This window comes from Larus michahellis, chromosome 3 (genome assembly GCF_964199755.1).
Source record: "Larus michahellis chromosome 3, bLarMic1.1, whole genome shotgun sequence".
Classification (NCBI taxonomy): Eukaryota; Metazoa; Chordata; class Aves; order Charadriiformes; family Laridae; genus Larus; species Larus michahellis.
This window is the reverse complement of record NC_133898.1, coordinates 45,973,056-46,000,080: the sequence shown is the minus strand read 5'-3', so window position 1 is coordinate 46,000,080 and position 27,025 is coordinate 45,973,056. Positions and strand designations below refer to the sequence as shown.

The 27,025-nt window shown below is 40.6% G+C and overlaps 2 protein-coding genes across 11 annotated transcripts in view; one reads left to right on the top strand and one right to left on the bottom strand.

Moving 5' to 3' along the window:
* Positions 1-9,837, bottom strand: part of CEP170 (centrosomal protein 170) — a 105,303-nt gene extending 95,466 nt beyond the window's left edge. For 3 of the 7 annotated variants that reach the window (XM_074579981.1, XM_074579983.1, XM_074579984.1), the window contains exon 1: positions 9,528-9,743. The gene's annotated coding sequence lies outside the window, so the exon portion shown is untranslated. Of the gene's footprint in view, positions 1-8,115; positions 8,482-9,527 lie in introns of those variants that run through there. The other 4 variants (XM_074579985.1, XM_074579982.1, XM_074579986.1 and 1 more) reach the window with 4 other exon arrangements.
* A 72-nt stretch (positions 9,838-9,909) lies between these two features.
* SDCCAG8 (SHH signaling and ciliogenesis regulator SDCCAG8) overlaps positions 9,910-27,025 on the top strand; it is a 114,418-nt gene continuing 97,302 nt past the window's right edge. Inside the window, exons 1-5 of one of the 4 annotated variants that reach the window (XM_074579974.1) lie at positions 9,910-10,406; positions 21,475-21,633; positions 21,745-21,824; positions 26,376-26,489; positions 26,900-27,025. In XM_074579974.1, the coding sequence (XP_074436075.1) occupies positions 10,340-10,406; positions 21,475-21,633; positions 21,745-21,824; positions 26,376-26,489; positions 26,900-27,025 (546 nt within the window). In that variant the 5' untranslated portion in view covers positions 9,910-10,339. Of the gene's footprint in view, positions 10,688-21,229; positions 21,634-21,744; positions 21,825-26,375; positions 26,490-26,899 lie in introns of those variants that run through there. The other 3 variants (XM_074579975.1, XM_074579976.1, XM_074579973.1) reach the window with 3 other exon arrangements.

Here is a 27,025-nt window from a genome sequence, read left to right as displayed (position 1 = left end):
ATCCCAATCCTCTTGCCCTGCCCCAGGCCCAAAGTCTCAACTGCTCCCTTTGCCTTGGCTGCAGAACTCACGTGGCTGGGCAGCTGAGCTGAGCTATTTCAGCATGTTCAACTAGTGACAGACTAACTTGCATGCTCTTCACTCCCACAAACAATTGAATGGTTCCCAGAAACTAACACACAGCAACCTAGCACCAAAGCAAAAGGAGGGGAACAAAAGGGAAGAACAGGGAAGGACCAGGACAGCCAGTAGCCAGTTGTTCTGAGGCTGCTATGAGAACACAGGTCAATTACACCAAATCCACCTAAGCCTCACAGGACTTGTTATATTTAGAGAGGTCTATAGTAACTGTAAGAAATATTAATATAATAATTATTATTAAAATATAAGGTATTTTTTCATATTTACCCATTACAGACTAAAACTATATACTTTTTTAAAAGATTCAGTGTGTATTTTTAGTCTTTTTTTCCACTTGCCTCAACCGTTCTTACTAATGTGTCACAATCCAATGATCAAATCTTTAGTCTCTCACCTCACGATACACTAATGCAGTCTTTCTTCTAAATCTGCCTTAGATCAGTGACACCAAATGTGAATAAATATCTTGAAAAGAAAGAAAGGAAGAATTCCTGTGGAAATAACTGTACAAATAAAACAATACACAGACATCTTTGAAATGTTTTTTTTTGAAGGCCATGGCATTGTGCCCCAAAAAGCGTAACAGATAAAAATAGTTCAGCACAATGCTTTTCTTGGTTTTTGAAATAAAACTGCACCAAGGGAAAGACCTACAAAATATAGGAACTCAAGGATCTTAATCTGATAAATCTATCCTTCTCGCAAAGTGCCGTTTGAAGGAATTTTATGAATTGCACTAAAAATAACAGTATGTTTGTTTACTTTATTTTTTTTTTTTTAAACTAAATCAAAGCTTTCAATTTGCCTCAACTGGGCACGGAATGACTCAGGACTTCCCGGTTCACTGTTTCACCTTTTTTTTTTTTTTTTAAGCCACCTTACAAAGGACTTTACTATGTGCTATAGGCTGCCCAGACAATATAAAAATAAAAATGAATTCCCCCTGTCAAACATTGAACTAAATACCCATCAGTATTAACTGGACCAACTGAAAACGGTTATTGTGTAGGGTACAAGTAAATAGAAGTATAGACTGTGAAAACAACGTCAGAAGCTCCAGCAGAAAAAAACTTCTTGCTTCTTAACAAACTAGAGCTCAAGGCATGACAACTAAGAACTTTAAAACACTTCTGCTATGTGTGGGTACTGAGATCTGATTCTGACATCAGGAACTGAAGTTGTTGGATAGTTTAGTTCCTAGTTCTGTTACAAACACTGACCTCCTCAAAGCAAGTAACCAGGCAGCATTTTGAAACGATACACTTGAAACAATAATCTTGCAAGAGATCAATGCAAACCAGGTTCTGGAGTATCAGTCTGCCCTGAAGGGGGAAGTTGACTGTTGCTATTTGCAGTTTCAGCAAGACAACACCTGAACACATTTAACCTTGACAACTGAAGTCGCCAATACAGTATGCTAAGGAAAATACAAGCAGGCTAAGGAAAGCTAGACAAAATACACACGCAGTATGCAAGACAATTATATGTGATTTAGAAGTTGCAAATACTGAAGAAAGAAACATTTATTCTAGGAAAAAAAAGAAAAAAATGCAAGGAAAGGAAAAAAAAAGAAAAAAAGACATGCACACTGGATAATACCAAGCAATAAAGTTCCTATAGCAAGCTAAAGACTATAATGCAATGGCCTTATATTGGGCCTTGCACTGTTGTGTAAAACAGATCCCGTCGTACACAGAAGTCATCTGCAGTACCTGAAGATTCACTGACTTCACCAAGACCTAGGGAAGACAGAAAACTTACCCATGCTCAAGGAAATCAAAAATAAAATTTTGAATGAGAAAAAGAGCCAACAAAACAAACAGGGTATGAAGACCCAGCACAAAATAAATTTTGTGTGGCAACCTACGAGTAATAGAAACAACAATACATTTTCTGTGACGGTTACTGTATTTCAAATATTGTTATTGCCAAACTTAAAAAAAAAAAAAAAAAAAGAAGTTTGTGACATCGCTGGACTTTCAAGCAATTGACTCCAGTTATACCCAAGCCTGGCATTTTTTTGTGTCAGTATATTTTCTCATTGCTAATTCTTGGGTTCTTAGGTTCTTTTTAAAAAAAATATTTATTCTTTTTTGCAACACACATAACTGACTATATCCAGCTACTCCTTTTCACTAATACCAGTCCTGTGCCAGCAACATTATCTTTCTTACTGTTCTCCAACTGAAGAGAATGAAGCCATGCAGTAGCATCTACAGAAGAGGAAGAAAAAAAAAGTTAAAAAAAAAAAAAAAAAAAAAAAAGCACGTTCATCAGAAGCCTCTGTGCAGCTCACCATAAGACAAGTGGACACAATTCTCTAGATTAGGAATCTGTTTTTTGAACAAACGAAAACCAGACATACGCTTCCATTCTTTAACTGATGTTTCAGATCTTTGTGAATTTGTGCCTCTTTTGTTATGTTACATAAGACTTATCTGTAGGACTGATACTGGGCATGCAACTGCACCTCTCAAAAGACCACTAGCACGAGAAAATTACATATAGGATTCCTTGCAATATATTAGGACTGCAACTGGTCTGAAAAGAGATCACAAGGTGTATTTAGAAGCTGATGAATTAAGATTTGATTAATTAAAAATATGCTACAGAATTTGTGATACAAATGGTAAAAATAAAAACATTTATTTTAACAAACACACATGAATTATGACAGAACGAATTTCACTTAGGTTGCTAAAGATAGTTAATGTAGACTTCACCAAAAATAAAGGCACTACCCAATTATTTCCAATATGGCCCAATAAAATAATTAGTGTGATGTTTAGAGGACTATTAGAGTGTGATGACTGAGCAGCATTTAGAAGAAAAATAGTTTTTGAACAAGACCTTTTATTGTGTTTATCAGCAAGACCTGCAATAGGAAAACAAACACAAAATGACCACAGAGGGCAATATCACGTGTAACATGAAAATACTGTAGTTGTTCCATAATCCTTACATCAACCAGTTGCGATTACTCTTCAAAACTCTCTGCTAATTCAAAAGCTAAACAAAAAAAAGTTCTGGGTTCTGAGAGGTTTGTGGCAGTGTGCTCTCCCCTGCCCCCTGCCACAGCTTCTGCTCAAACCATAACTGTCAGTGGGAGTTGTGATGGGTTTAGCATGCTAAACTTTGAAATCTTAGCTAAGTGATATAAAGGATTGATTGCGCATATATAATCCTTTAAACATAAACCACTGACCAAGTCTGGGACTAAGACTGGATCCAGCCGCACCTAGAGTCCTCTGAGAAGAAATTTAGAAAGCAAGGAGGCCCTTTCTAAACGTTGTGACTCAACAGGAGCGTCTCCCTGACAGTTTTGTCTGACCCTGTCCTCTATGCAGTAAATAACCAAATGTGCCTTGCCATGAAATCTTGTTAAAATACTGTCGCATTTACTATCAAACTTTGTTAAATCCCTGTTTTACATCAATAAATAGTTCGCTGCTGCTCCCTTATGAGTGAATTGAATCGCTCTATTCATGACAAGGTTCTCCAATGGCTTCCTGAATAATTTCTGCTTACAATTAAAAAAAGATTTGTAATGGCCAGTTTCACAGTCAACTTAAAGCTAAAATCAAAGCTGTGGTTTTGACTTGTGAATCACCTCAAAAAGCATTTTTCACAGGAAGGGCTTGACAGGATACATGACTTTCCTCGTTGGAAACCAAGTAGAATAAAAAGAAAACATGAGCATTTAAAGAAAGGGGAGATGGATGAGCAGAAGTGTAATCTTCATTAACCTCACAGAACTGCAGTGGCATTTTTGTAATAAGAAAAATATGTAGGAAATCAAGCTTTTAATTATTAAATTAAGCTGGTATACAGCCGAACATGTGTAAGGAACGAAGACCTGAAAAATATAAATGGCCATTTTTGCTGAATTGTCTTTTCAAGACATAGCTGAAGAAATGTAGATCAAGTGGAAGGAATAATCCTTAACAGAAACTACATCTGAAATCAAAAGTTCCAAGCAGCAAAAAGATGGAGACTAGCAATGCCTTAGCAGAAAATACCATATACGCTTGCACCTTTCTTATGTCTCCCTTAGCACCAGGTTACCTATTCTTGGAGAAAAGATACTGGGTTTGAGACAAACCGAAGATACATCTATGTGGCCATTCTTATATTCTTGAAAATTCCAAGGGAAAAAAAATACTTAAATAAAACTACAATATTATCCATTAAGTGTAGTAAATGAAATTATAAAATTAAGTAGGATAATTCCTTACATCAAGGCTCCTACCATGGTATTGTTACACAGGACTAAATAACTAGTTAAGTCATGGAAGCAGGGGGGAGAAACTGAAACTAATGAAAGCAAGAAAAATGTATGTTCATGAGAACACAGAAAAGATATCATGACATACCACCTTCCAGCATTTTTTTTCCTAATCTTGAAATGTTATCCATGATGAGAAGACAAATAAGAGATAACTGAAAAGGCTTTGGTTTTGAACACAGAACGGAATGCATATTTAGATGGCCAAATATCTGCAATTCAATAGAAAGATCATCAACAAAATTATTTGAGCATGGCATTTTGACGGAAAAGTCAGAAGTACATCTGATTTAATGCATTCATAATGCATTAAATGGTTAGCTAATGGATTGATTACAAGTTCTTCATGCAATACCACAGCTGAAGACTAACAAAATACCCTGTGCACAAAGAAACGTTTTGGAAATGCCAGGGAGTGGCACAACTTCTGTTATTATTGCTCTGAAAAGCTCAATAATTGCAGTTCTTCCTGGAAAGAAACAAAATGAGCAGAACCAGAATCTCATTTGGAATGAGGTACAAAATGAGATGAGATCTAGAAAGCCCATCACACAGGCTTCTGAAGATTCAGCTATTCGCCAAGGAAGATACCCTCAAAGTATCATGGAAAAGATCAGAATATAAAACATTTTAGTTCACAGGAATGAAAACAAATCAACAGAGGAAAAAACTATCATATTTTACTGAGCATTCTATTCAGGGGATGAAAAGAGAGAAAATGCTTCATATTTCTGTTTTCAATTAATAAAAACAATTTCTCTAAACATATACCAAAAAGCACTTTTCTACAATTCACAAAAATCCCACACCACAAAACTAGTAAGTAGGCAAGAAAAAACTATGAAAATATTTGAAAACTTACAGCCTTAAATTCTGTGAAAGATAAGATGCCAATATTGGCTTGGCACAAAAATCCTGCTTTTCCTTGCACAAAGACCACGCCACTTAACAGAACCACTTCTCCTCCCTCTTTTCATATCTACTTTGCAGAGAAACATTTTTTTCATCCAGTGATATGTTCTGAATATTTAGTCTGTGGCTGTGGACATTTTACATTTCAAGGACAGTAAGGAAAAGCTAACAACAAGAACAAACCCAGTATCTTAATTATTCTGTTTTCTTGGATTTATACATAACCCACCCCCTTTCTGACTGCAGTAGTTTACAGTGGCACAGTCAGATAGGACAGCTAAGCAGACCAAATGTATCTTTGCTACTGGAAAAGGGAGTATTTTCTTCCAGGCTTGACACTGCTGTCCCTATTCTGTATACTTATCCTGGCACTCATCTGACCACAAAATAAGATAATGCAATTTGCCAACCCAAGGGAGGTGGAAAAAAAAAATTCAAGCAAAATAAAAAGAAAAGAAACAGTTTTCTGCTGGGTTAGTTGAGTAAATCAACTTCTCATTTACTTAGAAAAGTACCAGAGCCACTGCGACAGAGCAGTACAGACATGCTCTACCAAAACCAGAGGACAGTGGGTAACTGGGACTACTCCAGGCAGAAGCATTAAGACACGAGAACTGCTAGTCAGTCTCTAACATCCACCTACTGCCAAGACTTACTTCTTATCCACCATCTAAGAGCCTGCATGATACACCTCAGTGTATCATGCAGCATTGAGTACCTTCCCAAACACAGGTCTCCCTCTCTGAAATCTAATTCTATCAGCAATCTACTAAAACATCTTTGTGGGGTTTATTTGAAAATTCTAGGACAAGCTGCTTTTGACATAACACATGATTAAAAAACATATGTTAGTTTAAAATATATGGGGTTTTTTTGAAGGTCAGAGAAAATTTTAATTAAAAAGGTCATTCTACCTACAACTGCACCTGTAAAATAAAAATGGCCTCCCACGTTTTTTGGGGTAAAGTAGGAGAAACTAAACTACAAGAATGAACCAAGTATTTGCAATTTATTTCAGTATTTTTAGGCTTGTATAACTGTACAACAGATACACAAAGTTCTTTAAACACGTAGTCTGTACTCTCTTCCCAGTCTAATTTGCATGCATTATGTTACAGTTTAAGTCACACAATCACATGCTATTTTTTCCCCAGGACATCTGCCTCATTCAGTGCACTGGATGAATTCTGATCCAGGAAAGCATTAGCACTGTGCACTGAAGGAAGCTGCTCTCTGTAGACCAGTCCACTGAAAATGTGTAGATACACAATGACCAATACTACAATGGAAGAAATGCAGGCATTCGGTAAGAGCATTATAAGCCTAATAGACAACGAAAGACCCCCACAGGCTCACTTAGCACAGTGAAGATGTGTACCTTAGAAAAGATACACTTATCTAATGCTAGCTCCCAGCTAGCAAGTTTGAAGCTCCATCCCCCAGTAACAAAAAACGTTCTTATCTCAAATTTCAAAGAGTCTCCTGGTCGGAACCACATAAATTTTTACCACATTATCTAGCATGTTCTTCAAAGAGGGGGAAGTGCATGCCATTGTGTCGTTTTACAACCCCACAAGTGCTAAAAGCAGATATGAGAATCTCTGCAAGTAAATTCTGCTATCTGCATGGATTCAATGCCTGACACCCCTGTTCAAAATTTTCTCAAGGAAAACAGAATTTCACAGATTTTCTGGGCTTTCTAGCTAAAGTAAAAAAGATCTGTTTTACCTCAGTTCCATTCTGCCTGCAAAGCCAAGAAATGCAGCGCTGACATGGAAACTGTCTTTTTAGGAGACTCAAGGAGATACTATGGTATCAATATACATTAAATACTTTTTTCCTGCATCTGCAAGAACTGGAAACAGTACTTCAAAATCAATTTCGCAAGCTACTCGTGCCTCAGGTTTCCTTCTAGTCACTCAAGAAGGCTTCCTAACTCCCACCTATTTGTGAACATAGACTTTTCCAGTTCACTTTCCTAACCCAGTCCTTTTACGGCTTGTACGTTATCAATAGAATTGTTAAAAAATTCTGCCTGCCAAGTCCATTACAGCTGATGAAGCACAATATAGCAAGAACCCATTCTTCTTCGCAAAAGTCAGTTAGAATAGATATGGCAAGCAGTCACCTGTCAAAAAAAATTGCAATACCATGATAAAGTAAGTTTGGTAGCAACTTTTATGTCAGAATGTTTCTCTTTAAAGGAATTAAAGAAAGTATTTTTATCTGATCCATTACAAATAACTTTTAGATTCCTGGGATTTTGACAACATTCTGTGTATCCTCAGCTACACTATTCTCACTATTCAGCCAGCCTTCCTGACCTCCTTTCAGACAAAAAAAAACCCAAACCCAAACCAGCAAACAACAACAACAAAACATTTACATGAAAGTGACAAAGTCTTTAAAAAAATAATAATCAAAGAGCAAAGGGAGATTCTTTGTGGTATTTAACTTTTTTCCCCGTTAAACAAAATTTAAAGTTGAGGAGCTTCCACACTAACAGAGTTCAGTTCCAGTGAGACAGATTTCTCAGCATCTGGACATAAAGTAATTCCCAGAGGAAATTAATCACAGGAAATCACAGCATATTTAATCATGCCTTAAATTCAGTTTACAAAAACTCTCTCGTCCCACGTATCCTTTTACACAGGCAAGCCCAGGGCCAAGAACACTGTCACAACGTCTTGAATGGCATTCCAAAGGCAGAAAAGATGATCATCGCAGTGCTAGAACAGGCTTTATTCTTTCAAAGTAGTTAAATATTTTATGAGTACCTTTGCTTTCACTGGGAAGAAAATAATTTCTTCAAAGCGCAGATCAGTGGGTGCTATCTGTAATCTCTCGTCGTAAGAACGTAATTCTTGTGTATCTTCAACTCATCAGCACAGCATCTGCATCTCATTTTTTTTTTTTTTTTTTTTTATGTAAAGCCGTTAAGAGCAGACGGTCTAATTGTCAGCTCGTCATGAAACCGCCCAAAACGACGCCCCGAGGGCTGGCACGCCCCATCCCCGGCCCCGTTGCCGCCGGGCCCCCTTGGGCTGGTACCCGCAACACCTTCGACACCCCGACGGACAACGGCGGACACGCGCGCGCGTCGCCCAACTGCCGCCGCGCGAGCGCCCAACCGCCGCCGCGCGCAGGGGCGGAGGGGGCGTGTGCGAGAGGGTGGTGGATGTGCTCGCCCGCCCGCCCGCCCCGCCGCTCCGCTTGCTCTGCTGCAACAAGGCGCTTTCTGCTCGAAAATCGCCATCGCGTTTTTGTTAGCGCAGAGTAACCCCTTCGTTTCCACGCCGGAAAGACAAAGTGGGCCCGGCGCTGCGTCTCTCCACCGGGAACACACACACAAAAAAGGTTATTTTACGGTTTTGTGTTACTGTTTTGTTTTAGTTTTTGTTTGTTTTTTTTTTCCCCTGGGAAGAGCCGGAAGAAAGAAAAGATCACGCCTTCAGGGGAGTGTTTCTGGACGCGAAAGACCCGCATATTCGTTGGGTGGAAATACGCAGTAAGAGAAAAGGCAAACCCAGCTGATTTTCTCCGTCACCCTTCTCAGAAGACATTGTTCTGAGGGGACGGGGGGGGAATCACCGCACCTCAAAATGAACGGCAGTCGTGATTTTTACATCCGGACAAACACGCCACCTCCAGCCCCGGGGCAGTTCGTGAAACAGGGGTAATCGAAAAAAATAAAAATAAATAAAATTAAACCTCGGCAAACGTCCGCTCGAATCACGGAAATCGGCGGGGGGGAGGGGACGGCAGGCTGCGCAGCCCCGCTGCCCGCGCCGCGGGCGGGCGGGTGGGTGGGTGTGCCGGCGGCGGGGCGGAACGGGGCAGGGAGAGGCGGGCAGCGGCATCGGGCAGCGGCATCGGGCAGCAGCGCCCGCATCCGCAATCTGCGCCGATGCCCCCGGGGCGGCGGAGCCCCCCGCTGCGTCTGCAGGAAGGCGGGGGCGCGGAGCGGCGACGGGGGAGGGGGAGCGGGCTCTGCCCCCACCGCGCTACCGCCCCCTCCGCCGGGCGCAGCCCCCACCGCTCGGCGCCGGGGCCCGGCGGGCGTGGGCCGCCTGACACAATAGACACTGGGCAGATGGCGGGGCGGACAAGCGGCGCGACCCCCGGCCCCTCTCCGCGTCACGGCTCCCGCCCGACCCGCGGCCAGGGGAGCGGCAGCATCCTCACTCACCCCTTCGAGGAAGCTCGCCGCGCCGGGGAGGGGCCGTCCCTGGTGTGGTGGTGCCGCCGCCGCTGCTCACTGAGCCGGCATCCCCGCGGGGCGGGGGCGGGGCGCTCCGGTCGGTGTCCCTCCAGCAACGGCTCCGACGTTATTCCCAGCACATAGCGGCTAACGGGCACCGCGGGGCACGGCACTGCGCAGGCGCCGCCCGAGCGCACACAATGCGGGGGGGGGAAGGGAGGCAGTGCGCAGGCGCCAAGAGCCGAGCGGCGGAGGGGCCGAGTTGCTCATGCGCTGGCGCCAGACAATAGCTTGCTCCGCGCCGGGCGCCCACTGCGCATGCGCCGGCGGGAGGTAAACAGCGCCTCCCGCTTCTTCCCCCTCCCACCTCGGCCATGACTGGACCTGCGCCATCCCCAGCCGCTGCTGGCTCGGGGACGTCGGCGGAAGATCCACCCTGCGCGCAGGCGCGAGTTGCAGCGCGCAATCCGCAACAAAGGGGGAAGCAGAGGCCGCAGCCGCCCCGCCTGCCGCCACCGCCTGCGGGAGACGGGAGGCCGGTGGGGACTACGCCTCCCAGGGCGCACCGCGCGGCGCGCTGTATGCTGGGACCTGTAGTTTTCCTGAGGTGGGGGCGTGGCGGGTCCCGCGCTGTGGCGGCGGGAGACCGGCGGCGGCGGGAGACCGGCGGCGGCGGGTAGCAACGGCCCACGCTGTGGTGCTTGCGGGGGCCGGTGGCGGTTGCGGAGCACAGGAAGGCGGAGCCGGGTCCGGACTGCTGTTATCCACCGGCTGCTTCCCCGGGAGCCGGCGGCGTCCTCATGCGGGCGCCCCGCGGGGAACCCGCCCTGGAAGAGTCCCTGGAGCGGTACCAGAGGCGGCTCCGAGGTGAGCTGGCGGCGGGGCGGGGCCCGGCTGCTTTTTTCCCGCCGGCCGCTCTCCCCTCAGCCTCTGCCCGGCTCCGCGGGAGGACTCCGCCGTACCCGGCTGTCCCCTGTCCCGCCGAGCGCCTGCTGCTGGGGCTGTGCGGAGCCGGCGGCGCGGGGGCCGGGCCCTCCCGCCGCTCTCCAGAGCCGCCGGGCTGAGGGAGGGAGGCAGCGGGCGACGGGAGTGAAGTTGCGTCTGGTCCTCCCTAAGCCCGATCGGTGGTGCAGTTAATGCTGTCACAGGTAGTCGTCTGATCGTAGCTTGGGTTTGACAGGGACCCTGCCTCTTCTAGTGTTTTTTGGTTGTTGTTTTTATTTTTATTTTGTTGATTTAAGATATTGAAACATCGAATTCTAGATAGAAGTGGGTGCAAACTGATTCTTACGAGAGCGATTATTTCCCATGCCATAAGCTGTTTTCATACCTGCCTTCTTATCCAAGAAGCATTGCGTATAGCCTGACAGAGAGCACCTCAGTCTCTCAGCTGCGACACCTGGGCTTTACCAGACTTCAGACTGTCTCTGACTAGTCAAAGTAAGCGTCCAAATTCTGAAGAAAGCCAGTAGATAATTTGTGGGTACGTCACCCCACTTGGTGCCAAAAACTGTGTTCCAGACGTGGTGCCTACCCATCGCGTGTTGTGACGCTATTGAATTAAATGTATTGTTGCAATATAGGAAGCGTCATTGCAAAAAGATAAAACAATGGAAATATTTTTAATAGCTACTTGATACTTGACTCTTAGCAAGTATTTTATATTCCCTTCTCAAAATAGCATCAGTTCTTTGCGCTGAGGATGGATTTTATTTGTTCCAGAAGATAGAACTTTGAAGAATCATCTCTATTTACTTCTGTAAATTAAGTGGGCATGTAGCTGCTGCTTGGCACTTACAGGTAGAACAGTTAAAGTGACAAATATCAGAGCATCTCTTGATATGCATAGAGTTCCTTTTGTGATATGTAAAAACAATGAATAAAAACCTATGAATTGCCACACATAAGACATGAGTTATCTTAGTACTGTGTCATGTCTCCTTTTTCTGGGGATGAATATGGAAAACCACGAGATAATTTTCCTGTACTGGATTTGGACTTTCATGGAGGCAAAGGGTTTCTGCTATGACTTTTATTGACAAAGGAGGAGTAATAAATTGGATTTTTAAAACTGTAGTTGAACAGATACGATTTTGCTGCTTTATAAATCTTCTAATGGCAGTGTGTTTCTGCTTCAAGATAGTATTGTCAGTCACAGAGGCATAGCTTCATTTAGAAAGGCCACACTTTAAGGGTTTTTGTTAATTTCTGCATAGGCATAAGTACAAGCTCAACCAATATGTCTGAAATTTGGTGTATTTCACAAGACGTTTATTTTTAGAGTGCTTGTGATTATCTTTTACCTAGAATACTTTTTCATGCTTGTTTGCTTGCTTTTTTGCAGATGTGGGAAGAGGCTACACTGTTACTCAAACATTTTATAAATCGATGGTCTCCTTCTGTGATAGCTCAGTGGTTGACCTGCCTTTTCATTTTAGGCAATGAAGGCCAGTGAATGCTGGCAGTATGGATTATTGGCAAGCCCAAAAGGTGGTATGCAGGCAGTGGAGAAGGCAGATGTCTTCTGTTCATCCTCATCTAAGGAGATGTGCAGATGTGTTGGTGCCTTTAAATATCTGAGTGTGCAGGTGGCATGCTCTGCTCAGCACCCATCCTGCTGGGGATACAGCCATCGTTGGATACAGTGGTTATGTTGAGCCACCTGGACTCCCTGCAGAATGCAACATTCTCAGCTTGCTTAGGGGGTAACAGCGGGTGAAGCCAAAAACCTTTGGTCTCCAAACCTACCATAATTTCAGGATGCTTAATACTTCTTGTGTGGGTGTAGTTTGGTAAGCTTGGTAAGGACTTCATAGTTCGTTTCTTCAGACCAGGTTTTTCATGAAAGTATGCTTTTGTAGCATTTTGCAACAGAGCTCCAATCTTTCTGATTTTTGTTTTAGGCTCTTTGTGCGTTTTAAATGTTTCAAAGGAATTTCTCTTTCAACTAGAAAACCTGTTGGAGTGATTGGGGACTGTCATATATGTTGATATCTTCATAGATGTGATAAGCTTTTAGGCTTTTGATATGTGTAGTTTTGAAGCATGCCTTTGTACCAAGTTACCTGGATGTTGTGAGTGACCTCTTTAATTCTCTCGTATCTTCAAAGAGCCTTTCTTAAAAATTTTGCATCTTGGGCTGTTTAACTGTTTATAAGACTAGTGTTAGAGCTCACCGTATGAAATTATTGGATGCATGTATTCTGTTCATACAACTTATATTCATTTTCTCTATTTCTGACTGGATCCCCTTACACTGGGTCCATTACTTTTGTTAAATAATTTAAAACCATGACATTCTGGTCACTGTTTCTCTTCTCCGTTCTGGAAAAAATGGACTTTTTCCATACAGTGCCAGGATAGGTTTTCTCCAAATTCAGCTCATTCTTGTCATCTGGATTCTGTAATTTCAGGTGGCATGCCTTAGGCATTATTTGATTGTTTTGAACTAGAGCGTTCTTAACTGCCTGTAATGCTTGACGTTATCTGGACCTAGATAGGCTGATAGGTGGAACAGGTTACTGCCACCCATGCTGGAGATCAGAAGAATCATTTTACAGCCTTATTCAGTTTGATGAAAGGGTGTGTAAGTTCTCAAAGAGCAATCGATTACTGCAGTGCAGCTTCCTTTGTTGTAAAGGGAAATCCCCCAGAAGACTGGCACATGGGGAGCCCGGGTGTTCAGTAAACTGAGTCTAATGGCCAGAGGACAGAAAATCAGACCAGAAAACCTGACTAAGACAGAACTGGTTTTAGAGCCCAACAGAGAGGTTCTGATGAAATAACAAAGGTCCTGTAACAGGGCTTTTCCTGAATAGTGTAGACCTTGTATAACAAAAATCTTTAATGTTGTGTGTAATACGGAGTTAAGAGGGTGGTATTTGTACAGTTGGGGTTATTTACTGTGTAAACTTTCCCACAATTGAAACCATTTCAAATGAACCTCAAAGTCTTTAGGAGATAATAAAAAAGTTATTCTCAAGGGAATAGAGGTATTTTGTAAAGGAGAGTAAGAGCTGTGCTATTGTATTCACGTTAATACTGAAAATTGGCAGGCGCAGTGTGAATGTCCAATGGGCCTTCTACTACACCAATGCCAAGAGCAGAGTGTAATGGCTTCCTGCTACTTTCCCCTTTTCTCCCAACAGCAGTAAGTATAGGGAGAAGACTGTTTAGAGCCCACTTCTTTGTTTCTAGCATTCACCTGGTTCCTTGGACAGAGAAGTGTTATCTTATTTTTTTTATGTTGATTTTTCTGCCTGTTTAGTAAACAGCACTGGGTCACTTTTGGGGAGGAGCAAAGGAGGGGGAGACCGTACTTTTTAGGCACAGTGCCTGATACAGGCATCTTGTAAATCTACCCTAAGAAAATGTGGAAATTGCATTCTGTATTCCACTGTGTTACCGAGTCAGTGTCCTGTGTAATTTCAGAGAATGAAGATGCAAGCTGTAAGAGGAACAGATAAAAATATAAGACTTCTACAAATGAAGTTTCATTCCGTGGCTGCTTTATGTGACTCCAAAAATAAAGTAGGAGAGATTCAAAGTCAAAGCCATCCTAGGAAAAATGAGTATGTGGCCCAGTTACCAGCTCTCCAAGTTAGCTGTGACACTGAAGCAGCTAAGAATTAAATTGTAAATGGTAACCTAGAATTGTAAATTTTTGGCTTAGGCTTTTTATTTTTATTTGGCAATTGTTTCTAAGTGTTCTGCTGAACAGAGCACATATCCTTTAGGTACTGGAAGGCTGCTGTAAGGTCTCCCTGGAGCCTTCTCTTCTCCAGGCTCAACAAACCCAACTCTCTCAGCCTGTCTTCATAGGAGCGGTGCTCCAGCCCTCAGATCATCTTTGTGGTCCTCCTCTGGACTTGCTCTAACAGGTCCATGTCCCCCTTACGTTGGGGGCCCCAGAACTGGACGCAGTACTCCAGGTGGGGTCTCACCAGAGTGGACTAGAGGGGGAGAATCACCTCCCTCGACCTGCTGGCCATGCGTCTTTTCAGGCAGCCCAGGATGTGGTTGGCTTTCTGGGTTGCAAGCCCGCATTGCTGGCTCATCTTGAGCTTCTCATCCACCAACACCTCCAAATCCTTCTCCTCAGGGCTACTTTCTATCTGTTCTCTGCCCAACCTGTATTTGTGCTTAGGACTTTTTGAGGCCTGGCTAATGAACAGCCTGGTATCAGTCATGGTTATTGTTGAATGTTTATATGTAAAATCCTATCAGCATAGGTAGTGATTGATAGCATACTTTCAGTCTCAAAGCTGCCATTTGTTATGTTAGTAGCATGGTAGCACAATTGTATTTGGCAACCAATAAAGAAGAATAGCTGCATATCAGAATGGTAAGTAAAGTAAATTCCAAGACTGCACAAACACAATAAAAAGTTACAAACAAATTCTCAGTTTCAGTATTTTTAAGCAATTATTTGGCTGAAACACTACTATTTTAGACTTCTAAGTGTCGATAGAAACAAAGTCAAAGTTGATATACTTTTGGACAGTAAAATTTTCTTTAAATAGGCATCATCTTTCTGTTTTCACTAACTGGTCCAGTTGTCTGTTTTGTTAGTTACTGTTTCACATAAATTCTATGGTGTTATTTTTTTTAAAGACCTAACGAATCAGTGTAATTCCTTCTTCTCTAACTTCCTAGGGCTGTTTTCTGATTGGGATCCATGGGATATCAGAGAGTGACCCGTTTGTTGAAATTATAGCCACCAGTAACTTCTAGTCATCTTCCTGTAAACATTATTAGAACCAGACCATTAGCTTTAGATGACAGACTTATGGCAACTTTTTCATGCAGTTGTAGTTTTTCTTCACTTTATGTTGCTTAACACTTCTACCAGCTGGAGTTATTTTCCATGTCTTTCAGGCAATTCTGTTGTTTTGGATGGTTGGTTCCTTTGCTAAGGTCTCCGTTAGCTCCCAGAGTATTTTCTATGGCATTTCTGAGTTCATGAATGAGGTAGCTTTGGTGCTTTCATTTAAAAGAGTGCTTTTTATAGACAGTCTTGGGCAGTGTCTGAAAAAACATCTTTTGTTTAGGCAATGCAAACGCGGTTCAATGCCTTCTCTGTTTTTTCTGTTTTCACTTCAGTGGCAAATTGTTCTCACAATGATATTTTTTTTCTCCCCCCTTTCTCTCCTCCCCAAGCTGGTTACTTCTTAGGAAATACAGCTACCTCTTCTGTGTTGTATTTTACTTCAGTGTCCTGACTCTCACCCTTATCTTTTTTTTTTCTTTTTTTGACAAGTTGAATGGATCTGTACTGTGTCTCCAACATAAAAAAAAAAAAAAATGTTGTTGTTCAGCAGTGGTACTGACATTCCTGCATAAAAAAAAATACAAAATTCTTCCAATTATATTTATACAAAAATACTTCTCTGTAAAAAGAATATCTATACTATATTTTCATAGTGTAATACTTAGATTTTGTAGTTCAGTGAGTATTGAAAATAACCAGAGAGATCAATGCATCCTTCAGGACAGAGAAGTATCTTTATTCAGTGTGTAGAATGTACAGCATGCATTTTTTTGAACATTAATGAATGTTTCAGTCAGGGCCCGATTGGTTTTGTGTAAAACATTATGCTTAACTGAACTTAATCTAGTCCACAGTTGCCGTCATGTTTAGATGAATTGAGGGGTAGGAATATCTTTGTACCTGGAACACTATAGTCTTGATCCCAGGTTAGGATCACTGGTTGCTTCTGTCTCTGAAATAATAAGCAGTAATGTATTTCTTTCTAATCGGTGTTTGGTCAGCTATGACATTCATAGAATCATAGAATCCTAGGGTTGGAAGGGATCTCTGGAGATCATCTAGTCCAACCCCCCTGCCAGAGCAGGGTCACCTAGAGCAGGTTGCACAGGAACGCGTCCAGGCGGGTTTTGAATGTCTCCAGAGATGGAGACTCCACCACCTCTCTGGGCAGCCTGTTCCAGTGCTCTGCCACCCTCAAAGGAAAGAAGTTCCTCCTCATGTTTAGGTGGAACTTCCTATGCTCAAGTTTGTGCCCATTACCTCTTGTCCTGTTGCTGGTCACCACTGAAAAGAGCCTGGCCCCATCCTCCTGACACCCACCCTTTAAGTATTTATAAGTGTTGATAAGGTCCGCCCTCAGTCTTCTCTTCTCCAGACTGAAGAGACCCAAATCCCTCAGCCTTTCTTCATAAGAGAGGTGCGCCAGTCCCCTAATCATCTTGGTAGCTCTCTGCTGCGCCCTCTCCAGCAGTTCCCTGTCCTTGAACCGGGGAGCCCAGAACTGGACACAGTACTCCAGGTGCGGCCTCACCAAGGCAGAGTAGAGGGGGAGGATGACCTCCCTCAACCTGCTGGCCACACTCTTCTTGATGCACCCCAGGATGCCATTGGCCTTTTTGGCCCCAAGGGCACATTGCTGGCTCATGGTCATCCTGCTGTCCACCAGGACTCCCAGGTCTCTTTCAGCTGAGCTGCTCTCCAGCAGGTCAGCCCCCAACCTGTACTGGTGCATGGGGTTATTCCTTCCCAGGTGCAGCACCCTACACTTGCCCTTGTTGAATTTCATAAGGTTCCTCTTTGCCCAACTGTCTAGCCTGTCCAGGTCTCTCCGTATGGCAGCACAGCCTTCCAGTGTGTCAGCCACCCCCCCAGCTTTGTGTCATCGGCAAACTTGCTGAGGGTGCACTCTATCCCCTTGTCCAGGTCATTGATGAATATATTGAAGAGGACTGGACCCAGTACTGACCCTGGGGAACACCACTTGTCACTGCCCTCCAACTAGACTCTGTGCCCCTAATCGCTATCCTCTGAGCTCTGCCTTTCAACCAGTTTTCTATCCACCTTACTGTCCATTCATCAAGCTCGCTCTTCGTAAGCTTCCCTATGAGGAGGCTGTGGGAGACCGTGTCGAACACCTTGCTTAAGTCGAGGTAGACCACATCTACCGCCCTCCCCATTGCTGAGGCCTTAGGTTATTCCTGTCCCTTGTGGCAAGTACTGCCTGTGATTTATACGTTATAGTTGACAACTTGACAGAACTTGACAGCGGTTTTGTGGAGCAGTTGCTTCTTTTTTTTTTTTTTTTTTTGATGTATTGGGTTTGATCCATCAGGTTTTGTTGCTAGCCCGCCATTTTTCATAATCATCTCAGATCCTTTAAACACTGAAAACCAAAGAGCTATATAGTAAATAAAATTTATTTTTTGAAGTTTCAATCCAGATAAGTCCATTTTCATTTATATCCTCAGTTGTTCCTACAGGAAACATCAATGAAGTTTATCATACAATGGAAATACGTGTTCAGATTTTATTGAATTTTGATGTGCAAATCACAGTACTGCACGCGAGCAGTTTTCTGCAGTATGTTTTTACTGAGGCCCTGTTTCTATAAAATGTACTATTGCAGGAATAGCCTAACTGAAAAAGTTGGGTTGAGTGTGTGAGTCTTAAACATTAATGCCTTCTAAATTCATTACAAAATAATCATGTTGTCTTTAAGCACAGGTTCTTTGGTGTCCAGTAGTTTGCAACACAGAGGTTCTTTCTACTTATTTTATATTTTAAAAGAATATTTTTACGTTGGCAGAAACAACAAATGTGTACCTTCCCACTTGGCAATGCATCTTCTTTTATCCTAATGCCTGAAATTATGTCCCTTATTTAGGAAAAAAATGTTATAATGTACTTATTCACTTTTAATGTCCAGTTCAACTCTTACTGAAGTAAATGTTAGCTCTTCGGTGCCTATTGAATGTAAAGACAGAACATCGGAAGCTCCTAACTCCCAGGTTCCCACTTGTGAATGCTTTGCTTGTGGCAGGAACTTTTGTAATTTGGAAATCAGCAAGCTTTTAAGAAACTGTGGCAGATGTGTGGTGAAGCTTTAAAAGATGTGGTGATGTGATTCCAGAATCAGGAAAGTGTAGGCAAGAAAAGTAGACATTGGTGTGCCATTGATAATGATTTCAGTGTGTTACACTACTACTGCCCGCTATGTTCATGGAAGAGGACATAGCATAAGATCTATGTTATCTTCAAGGATAAAGTAGTAGCTTGGAGTTTAGAAGCCATAATATTACAGAGAGAGAAAAGTTCTGGGAAAAACTGTATATGAGCCTGTTTGGTTTTGCTTTGTTTTGTTGTTCTTCGCTGGCTATAGAGACAAATATTGAGACTCTAGGGTTCTTTGACAGTGAATGGGGAAATGAAGCAATTTTATTGCTATCAGAGGACACATCACATAATACCTTAACTGACATTGAACTCTTCTTGGCAATAAGTAGTTGCAGCATAGTTTGCTAAATATTTAAGCCATTGCATCAGTGACATACTTCTACCATTTCTCAATTAACTCTCCCACCCTCATAACATCCTGGAACACTCAAGAATGGATGAATAACTTAAATAGAATCACAGAATATCTCGAGTTGGAATGGACCCATAAGGATCACTGAGTCCAACTCCCTGCTCCTTGCAGGACAGCCTAAAACTAAATCATATGACTAAGAGCATCATCCAGATGCTTCTTGATCTCTGAGAGGCTTGGTGCCGTGACCACTTCCCCAGGGAGCCTCTTTCAGTGACTGACCACCCCAAGTATGTGAATAGATAAATATTTGACCTAAACTCCTCTTTGACTCATTGCCTTCTGAAATGTGTTTGAATTCATTATAATAAATTATGACTATTTAGAATGCACGTTTAATATTTTATTTTATGTTAACTTGGTTAAAGGATGGAGTAGCCAAAAATCAAAAGAGGTGATGCTAGTCATGACTGGGATTAAAGAATGGACGCTGAGAGATGATTCGTATGTCAGAAGTGTCTCAGGTTTTTATTAAAAACTAGAATCGCTAAAAAGTGAGTGATGTCTGGCATGCTGGACTGACAACCATGTTCTTAAATGTGATGTTTGGGGGGAGGGTATTTGTATTTCATAAGCTATTGGTAAGTTACAACCAAGCAGACAAAAAGACTGAAAAGGACTGTGAAAACCATTACAGTGGGGGGGAAAAGTCAATTTTCCAACTTCAATCAAGATGAGCTGAACTTGAAAAAGACAGATATAGTGAAGGCAGAAATACGTATCTAGCTTTTGTTCTCTGACTTGAACTGCTATTCACTTTTTGACTTGGAAGAAAGGAGCTATTAACATTTGTAACCAACAGCGTATATTATACTCTGAGGCATGTCTTCTGAATTGTACCTAGCAAATGCTTAACTCTGGATGTTTTTGAATTTTTGTTAAGCTTTTTTTGCCTATGAGAAAATACTTTTGGTTAGCTATTTACATGTCATATGAATTTACATCTCACAGACGCATAAGAATAAAGCAAGAACATATATGCTGGAAAGCTTGCCATTTTTCTAGTTGTAGCAGTTGCTCCAATAAAAGATGTTACCTTATAAGCCTTGTCTTGCAAGAGTGAAATTCCTGTTCTGTGGGCATCTATACCTAAATGTTTTATATGCTGTAGTCCTAGGGGAGAATAACTCCCTGAAGAATTCAGGGCTAAATGAAGAAAACAGCCATGATTTTGTTTCTGAAAGTGAAGTAAGGTTTTGAGAGCTTGGGGGGTTTGGTTTTGGTTTGTTGTTTTGTTTTAATTATTAATAACTTAACTATTCATGAAGCCTCTCTGACTCAGGGTAGTTTTGCCTGGTAGTTACAAATGACAGTGGCATTACTTTGGAGAAAAATGGAAGAAACATGTCATCGTATATTCCTGATAAAGTGGCTGTGAGTTGTGATGGAGGACTATCTCACTGAACATGTATGCTCTGTGACTGATGTATGGGTTATTTTGTCAGTTCACTTGATATTATAGTCGAACCTAGAGATCCTGCTTTGCTGAGCATTGCATAAAGCCATACTACTTAAGTTATTGCTCTGTCTTTTCTTGTTAGTATATATGCTGCTTAAAGGGAAGATAAACTAAATACTCGATCTCCATTTGTAGAAAGGCAGCTGAAAGAAAGACATAATATGAATTGCCTGAGGTCCTACAGTATGAACCAGAAGTATCATTATTTAAAACCAAGCCCATATTTTTCCGATTCCCAACCCAATCATCATCTCTTAGCTACAAATCTCTCAAGTTTCTTTTCTGGCATATTGGAAATATTCAGCTGTATTGGAGTGATATGGCATATGGTTAGAAAGCTTTTGATTTTTGTGAAGTCATATGAATGAAATAAATAATAATTAAAAAAAAATAATATAAGAAAAAGAAAATGAGAAAAGAGCATTACTGTATCACCTCACAGTAATTTGGTTGGTTATTGAAGGAGGTTTTTTGGTTTTGTTTTTTTCCAGAATGATGAGTGTTATTATTTATTTTTCAAACTTGTTCAGGGATTATCGATCTTTATTCAATCACTGGTTTATGTTGAGTCAATTTGCTGAGTTTTTATTTAATTTACTCAGATATTTTTCAGTTGTTCTAGATGTTGCTTTGTCATGTGCGGTGTCATCATTAGAATTCAAAAAAGCTGTTCCTGGTGCCGAGTCTTGCGCATTGTATGAAATATAGCATGAGCTTTAGGTTCATTGAAAAGTATCAAAGCTGCATATGCTAGGAAGTATTTCAGGGTCAAGTACATGATTAGTTGTTGAAACTTTGTCTCTGCTGGGGATTTCTAATAGTAGCTACTTGTGTTCCTGCAGAGTCCTAATTTATTGAAAGACTAGGATGGTATTTATAGCTTCTTTGAAAATGTAGTAAATATTTTTTCTGCAAATTCTGACATACAGTAGTTGTTCTAACTGTTTGCATTAGGTAATTGCCACTGCAGTGGCTGAGTTTAGATCAAGTAGTCAAGCTAAACAGATGCCGAATGCTTTTAGTTCTCCCATTTTTTTGCAAATTAAATTACCAGTCAGTAAATACTTTCTTTTATGTTATTTATTGTGGCTAATAATGTGGGGTGTTTTTTTTTTTTCAGAACGTGCTAGTGAAAGCATCCATCAACTGAAATATGCCTTAGAGGAAAGACAGTTTGCAGAGGATGAGGGTGAAGCTGGATTTGACCAGTGCTTCATGGACAGGGGCAATGATGGCAGCAGGAATGCAGCCTGGCAGGAACTGCGGCACAGTCACGCAGGTAAAATTACTCTTGAAAGCAAATAGTTTAAAAATTGTTAGAAATTGTACTAATTTCAATTAAAAACAACTAAATCTTTTTTGTTATAATGTTTTTTTTATCTCTTCCTAGTTAATCAACTTAAAATTTTGTTGCAACATCAAGAAGGAATGGAAAGTGAAGTCACTCCATCAAGGAAGATGTCATTCTGCGTATGTTTCGTCTTGTTTCTTTTATGTTGTTTGAGTGAAGGGCATGCATGATGAGATCAATTTTCTAGTGTCCAGGAAGAAAAAGAAGCACTAAATCACTTTTGTATTCTGAAATATAGGAGATTCTTGAAGCTATGGCCAGAACTTGGTATGTTTATGACTGTAGAGGAAGAGAAAGAAATCGCTAATACAAGATTTAGACTTTTCTCCTCTTTTGTTGACCATGCAGTGTGGGTCACAGTCCAGCAAAACTTCATCCTTTTTGTTTTGGAAACAGTTGGGATAGACTACATGGAGAAATTTCTGTAAAAGGAACTTCTGTTTTCCTTTGACTGTACTTTAAGGATTTTCAAAGACCTCCTTCTGCTGTAACTATGCTTTTTCTTTGGAGGATTAGAGATGTTCATGTAACACCAGGTTTTGTAGCTCTCTGCCAAATGCAGTGATCTCTGTCAAAGTTAGTTTGCACCCTTAAATGGGCTTCTCAGATTTAGCCTTCTTGCAGCAGAATGTGCACCAAAGTACATGCAACAGAGTTGAATTACTAGTATCTAGCAGTTGCTCTGTATCCCTATAGGGAAATAATTCAAAGGCATTGTTCCCGTTTTGTATTTTGATGGCCTCCACTGACATCTTTGGTTTGTACTAAGCAAGACAAGTAGCTCTTTGCTGTCAAAGTTGAGGTAGCAGCAGAACAATCTAAAGCCCGTATTCCTGCTGTGTTGCTTTGAGCCTGTGTAATGAGCCTAGCTCTACTGTTCTGACATTGAGAAATTTTATTTAAAGTTCAACTTTTCTGAATGTTCTAAAATCCACAAGTTTAGTCTGGCTATCCTGCCAGGTGCTTTTGCCTCATAACGGTGCAGGGTAGAATTAGTGTTTTGTAGCTCAAGGAAACGATGTATCAATGATTCATCTTGACATGACACAAATCACTATCAATTTGTATTTAGCCTTTGGATGCGAAGGAAAGCATCTTTTAATCCATCTTTATCAAAGCTCTCTACTTATATTAGGAAATTATAAATAGTGGGAAAACTCAGGAAACGGGATACTTATTTCTAAGAAACATGTGATAGCACTTTCAGGGAGTGGATTAAAGGATGGGGGAGTAAACAGAGAAAAGATGGGAATTTAGTGTATTCATAGGGCATTGTCCTGTTTCTTGCTCTTGAAGCTTCCAATGAGAGAGATTCTGTGAAGTGATTGCCTTTTTCTCCTTTTCAACTGTCCTCCATCTGTTTTCTAAAGAGGGTGTGAAAGTATTCTGAAGACAGACCAATTGTAAAGCTCAAAAAACATGGAAGTACAAAAGTGCACACACACCAAAAAAAACCAAACCCTTATAAAATACGAGCTTGTCTGATGGTTTGCTGGACACTGCAGAAATGTTTCTTGTATAAGAAGAATCATATTCTTCAGAGGTCAAGGAAAACAAACTTAAGTTATGAGTAACCTTAACTTTTTGCTTTGAATTATGCTGAAATACCTGATGACTACTGAATGGTAGATGACTGCATGTGCCTATAGCTAATATAATATTTCACAGAAAGTATACTGTTTAGTAAACTTTACAACATAATATTGTCTTAACAAAATTTCCTTCTCTTGCCCGTTGATAAAAGTTGCAGTAGATATCAAATGAGTACGTCTTTGATTACACCCAGGTGGTTGGGCAGAGATTTTCCCTTTGCTCTGTACTTCATCACCTGAGGTCAAGGCCCAGCAAGATTGCTTCATCCAGCTGCATTTCTACAAGCTGAGTCTTGGCTAACCTAACTGTACCCAGCCTGGGTTCCTGACACTGTTGTTGTACCTGGAGTTCCTATGATTGATTCCCATTGTTTCTTGCCAGTTTGCAGGGCAGCAGAAATAAGACTGCCAGCAGGAGAGTGTCTAATTCCGGGGTTTAGAGGTTTGAAATTTGAGGCATTCTGGAAAAGTACAAGGTGGGCCAAATTATTTAGGATGTTGGCAAAACTATTTGTCACAGTGGAGATTGCTGGCCCCTAAAACTTCCAAGCATTTGTATTTTATAAACCCTTGTGCTTATATGGTAAACTTTTCAATATTAAGAATGCAAATGTGAACAGCGTTTCTGAGACTCAGGCATAAATGTTTGGTAATTCATACTGATCAGATGTGTCTTTCAGTTCTGATTTTAATATTTGGCCTACTTAAAATATATTCCTCCCCTGACCTCTGTTCTTTCATCCTAGAGCAAGTTACCTCATCAGAATATTAATGAAAAATTCCCAAATTAATTTATAATTAATTGTTAATAATTGTGTACTAAAAAAGGTAAAAAGAAATAAGTCACAAATGATCTACCAGGCATTTGCCACATGAAAGGGCAGGTAGAGTCTTCTAAATGAAATATCCTAGTGACAGTGCTGTGAGTTAATAAGTTGTGCTAAGAAGTCTTCCGTTCTTTTTCTGTTGGGAAAATATACTACGTGTTATTTTCCTTTCAGTGAAACTACTCTTTATCACTCTTGTATGCATTACACTGATGTTTCTCAGGTTAAACATTACCACTGCTTTTCAGTGAAAAATAACCTGAATAGAAATGGAGTTTTTCACATTTTTGAACACTGCTGTAGTGTAATCTTCTCAGGGAGGCAGCTGGAGGTCTCAGCTGCAAGGTGTCTGTTGCACTTTCAGAAAAGAGGGAGGGATGAATGGGAGCCAGAGGAACAGAATGATGAGTTACAAATATTATCGGTGCTATATTACATATACTTTAACAAGTGTGATTCATTTTTTAAAACTTTATAAAGCATTTGAGGTTAGCAGTTTTAACAGACTTAAAAGCAAGGTGAATCGTGAGTCAACAGAGCATGGAACTTAACGTGCAGTGAGCCAGGTGGAGTACACTGCAAATTCAGAGTCCCGTCTCTAAATGTTTTTCTAGATGGTTCCAGAAAACCCTCCGTTTGTCTCCGCAATCATAGTTCCAGATTTCTCAAGAATCCCCTGTTTAACATGGCCAGTACTTACATTGTGTATAATTTGACAGGAAGGCTTTTGTTGTTAGAAACCTTCCCTTCAAATCCCCTGATTAGTGGATTTTATCTTTAAAGGTTGGGCAGGGAATCTTAATGCTTTGTTGAGGAAAAAAGCCGTCCATTTTTGGCAGAACCTGTACATAAGATAACTAGTACATGTAATAGCTAGCCGTTAGTAGCTTGGTTTGGATTTGGGGGTTTTTGGAATGGTGAATGTTTCAAAAATAATATTTAAAAACAAAGATATAGGTGTCTGGATCTTTTCGGAGATTCAGGAGTCCAACTGTTCAGTTAGTTCCTGAAAATGAGTTCTATGATCTTTAAGACCTTAAGTATATTTGAGAGTCATGGAATATTTTTGCACAAAAAGGTGCGTATCTGACCTGAGCTCACAGAGGTTAGAACTGTATCAATTTCAGAACTAGCTAGGGCTTGCATTGATACGCTTTCTTTTAGCTTCAGGAATTAAAATAGTTCATATGTGTCAACTAGCATTAGTTATTTCAGTGGATGAAATCTACAATAGTAGAATATCAAACTAAGGTAGTAAAACAATATTGAAATACATAAAGAAGATGAGTGAGGATCTGGTAGTAGCTGATTTATTTAAATATTTAAATATTTTTGTGATTATTCAAAGGCAGTTTCATTGAAGAATTTTATTAGGCATATTTATGCTTAATACTGTTAGTCCATTAAATTTATTTTAAAGTATGTTATACTTCATTAGAACTAAATAAATTTTTAAACTATAAAAAATATTTGAATAAGTTCTTTTTATTAGACTGACAAGGACTGTTTGTTACTAATAGATCAAAGAGAGGCTGTAGTTTTCAGGAAACTATTTTGTTTATGATTTTAAGGGCATTTTAGTAATATTTACTTACAGTCTTTATCTGCACTGTATTCTTAGGAGTAAAAGCTGTGAAGTTATAGTCATTGTGTTTTTCACATTTTGTAAAAAATTTAATCCCTGTTTAAATCTTGCTGAGAAAGGCAGGGATGTAATTGTGTATCTTGAATGGGCAAGGATTCCCTTCGTTACCTTCTTTAATTAATTATTTGTGAGGCTGTCAAAAGTTTTACCTATTTATAGGGACTTCAGAAAGGTTTTTTAGAATTGTCTTAAAATACTAATAATTAAATTCTTTGATAAACACAGTATCTATTTCCTGTATTTCTATGGAGGTACTAAAATTGCAGACGTAGTTGTGTTTCTGTAGCAATCATTAATGAATATTTAGAGGAATTGCCTTTGATGCACATCCACAACTCATGAAAATTCAAGGGATTTTTATATTCATTTCACAGAGAAGAAAATACCCCCTTATGTTTGTCTAAAATGGATGATGCACTTAAACAGCGGTATGAATTTCATTTACAAATCGTTTTGTGGATATGATTGAATCCGACTTTATGGATATGCTTAATCAAGCAGCTGTACATTTTGACAGAAGTGACATATTTACCGTGTGCAAGCAATATCTTGTTGCAATAAATGGAAAACCAGAAAATAACACATGCTATTCTTTACTTCCTTCAGAAACCCCCAGAAGGTGCAACTGGAGACTTACCAGCCCTTTCTGATCTCGTTCCTATAATCAATGACCAGTCACAGTACATTAACCATTTAGAAGCAGAAGTGAAGTTTTGCAAGGTATTATACAACATATTTCACGTACTACAACCCTGGTTATCTAAATATGAAGAATTGCTTTAAAAATAGCTTACACTTAGTCTTGAGACTTACTGGTGTAATGACCAAAACTGAGCCAAACGCAGTTCGGTAGATACTGAGCCTCACCATGTGTCTTGGTGCCTATGTAGTGTTTGAGGGTCTTCAAAGACTTTTTTACATCCTATCACAAATACAAATAAGCAATTTTTTTAAAGAAGGTATATGGAAATTCAAGTTACAAAAATACAAAGCCTGTCTTTTGAGTATTCTTGCTCTAAGAGGGGTAAAATAATTGAGAAAGTTAATCTAGACATTTGGTCTCAAGATGTATTTAAATGTTGATAGCCATCTCAAGGGTTCTTTTACAATGGAGTTCCTGTATACTCTAGGAGGAATTGTCTGGGATGAAAGATCGAGTACAAGTAGTTGTACTTGAAAATGAGGAGCTCCATCAGAAACTGAAATTCTTAACTGCAGAACGTATGATGAGAGAACAAACTCTTCTAGATGCCTCG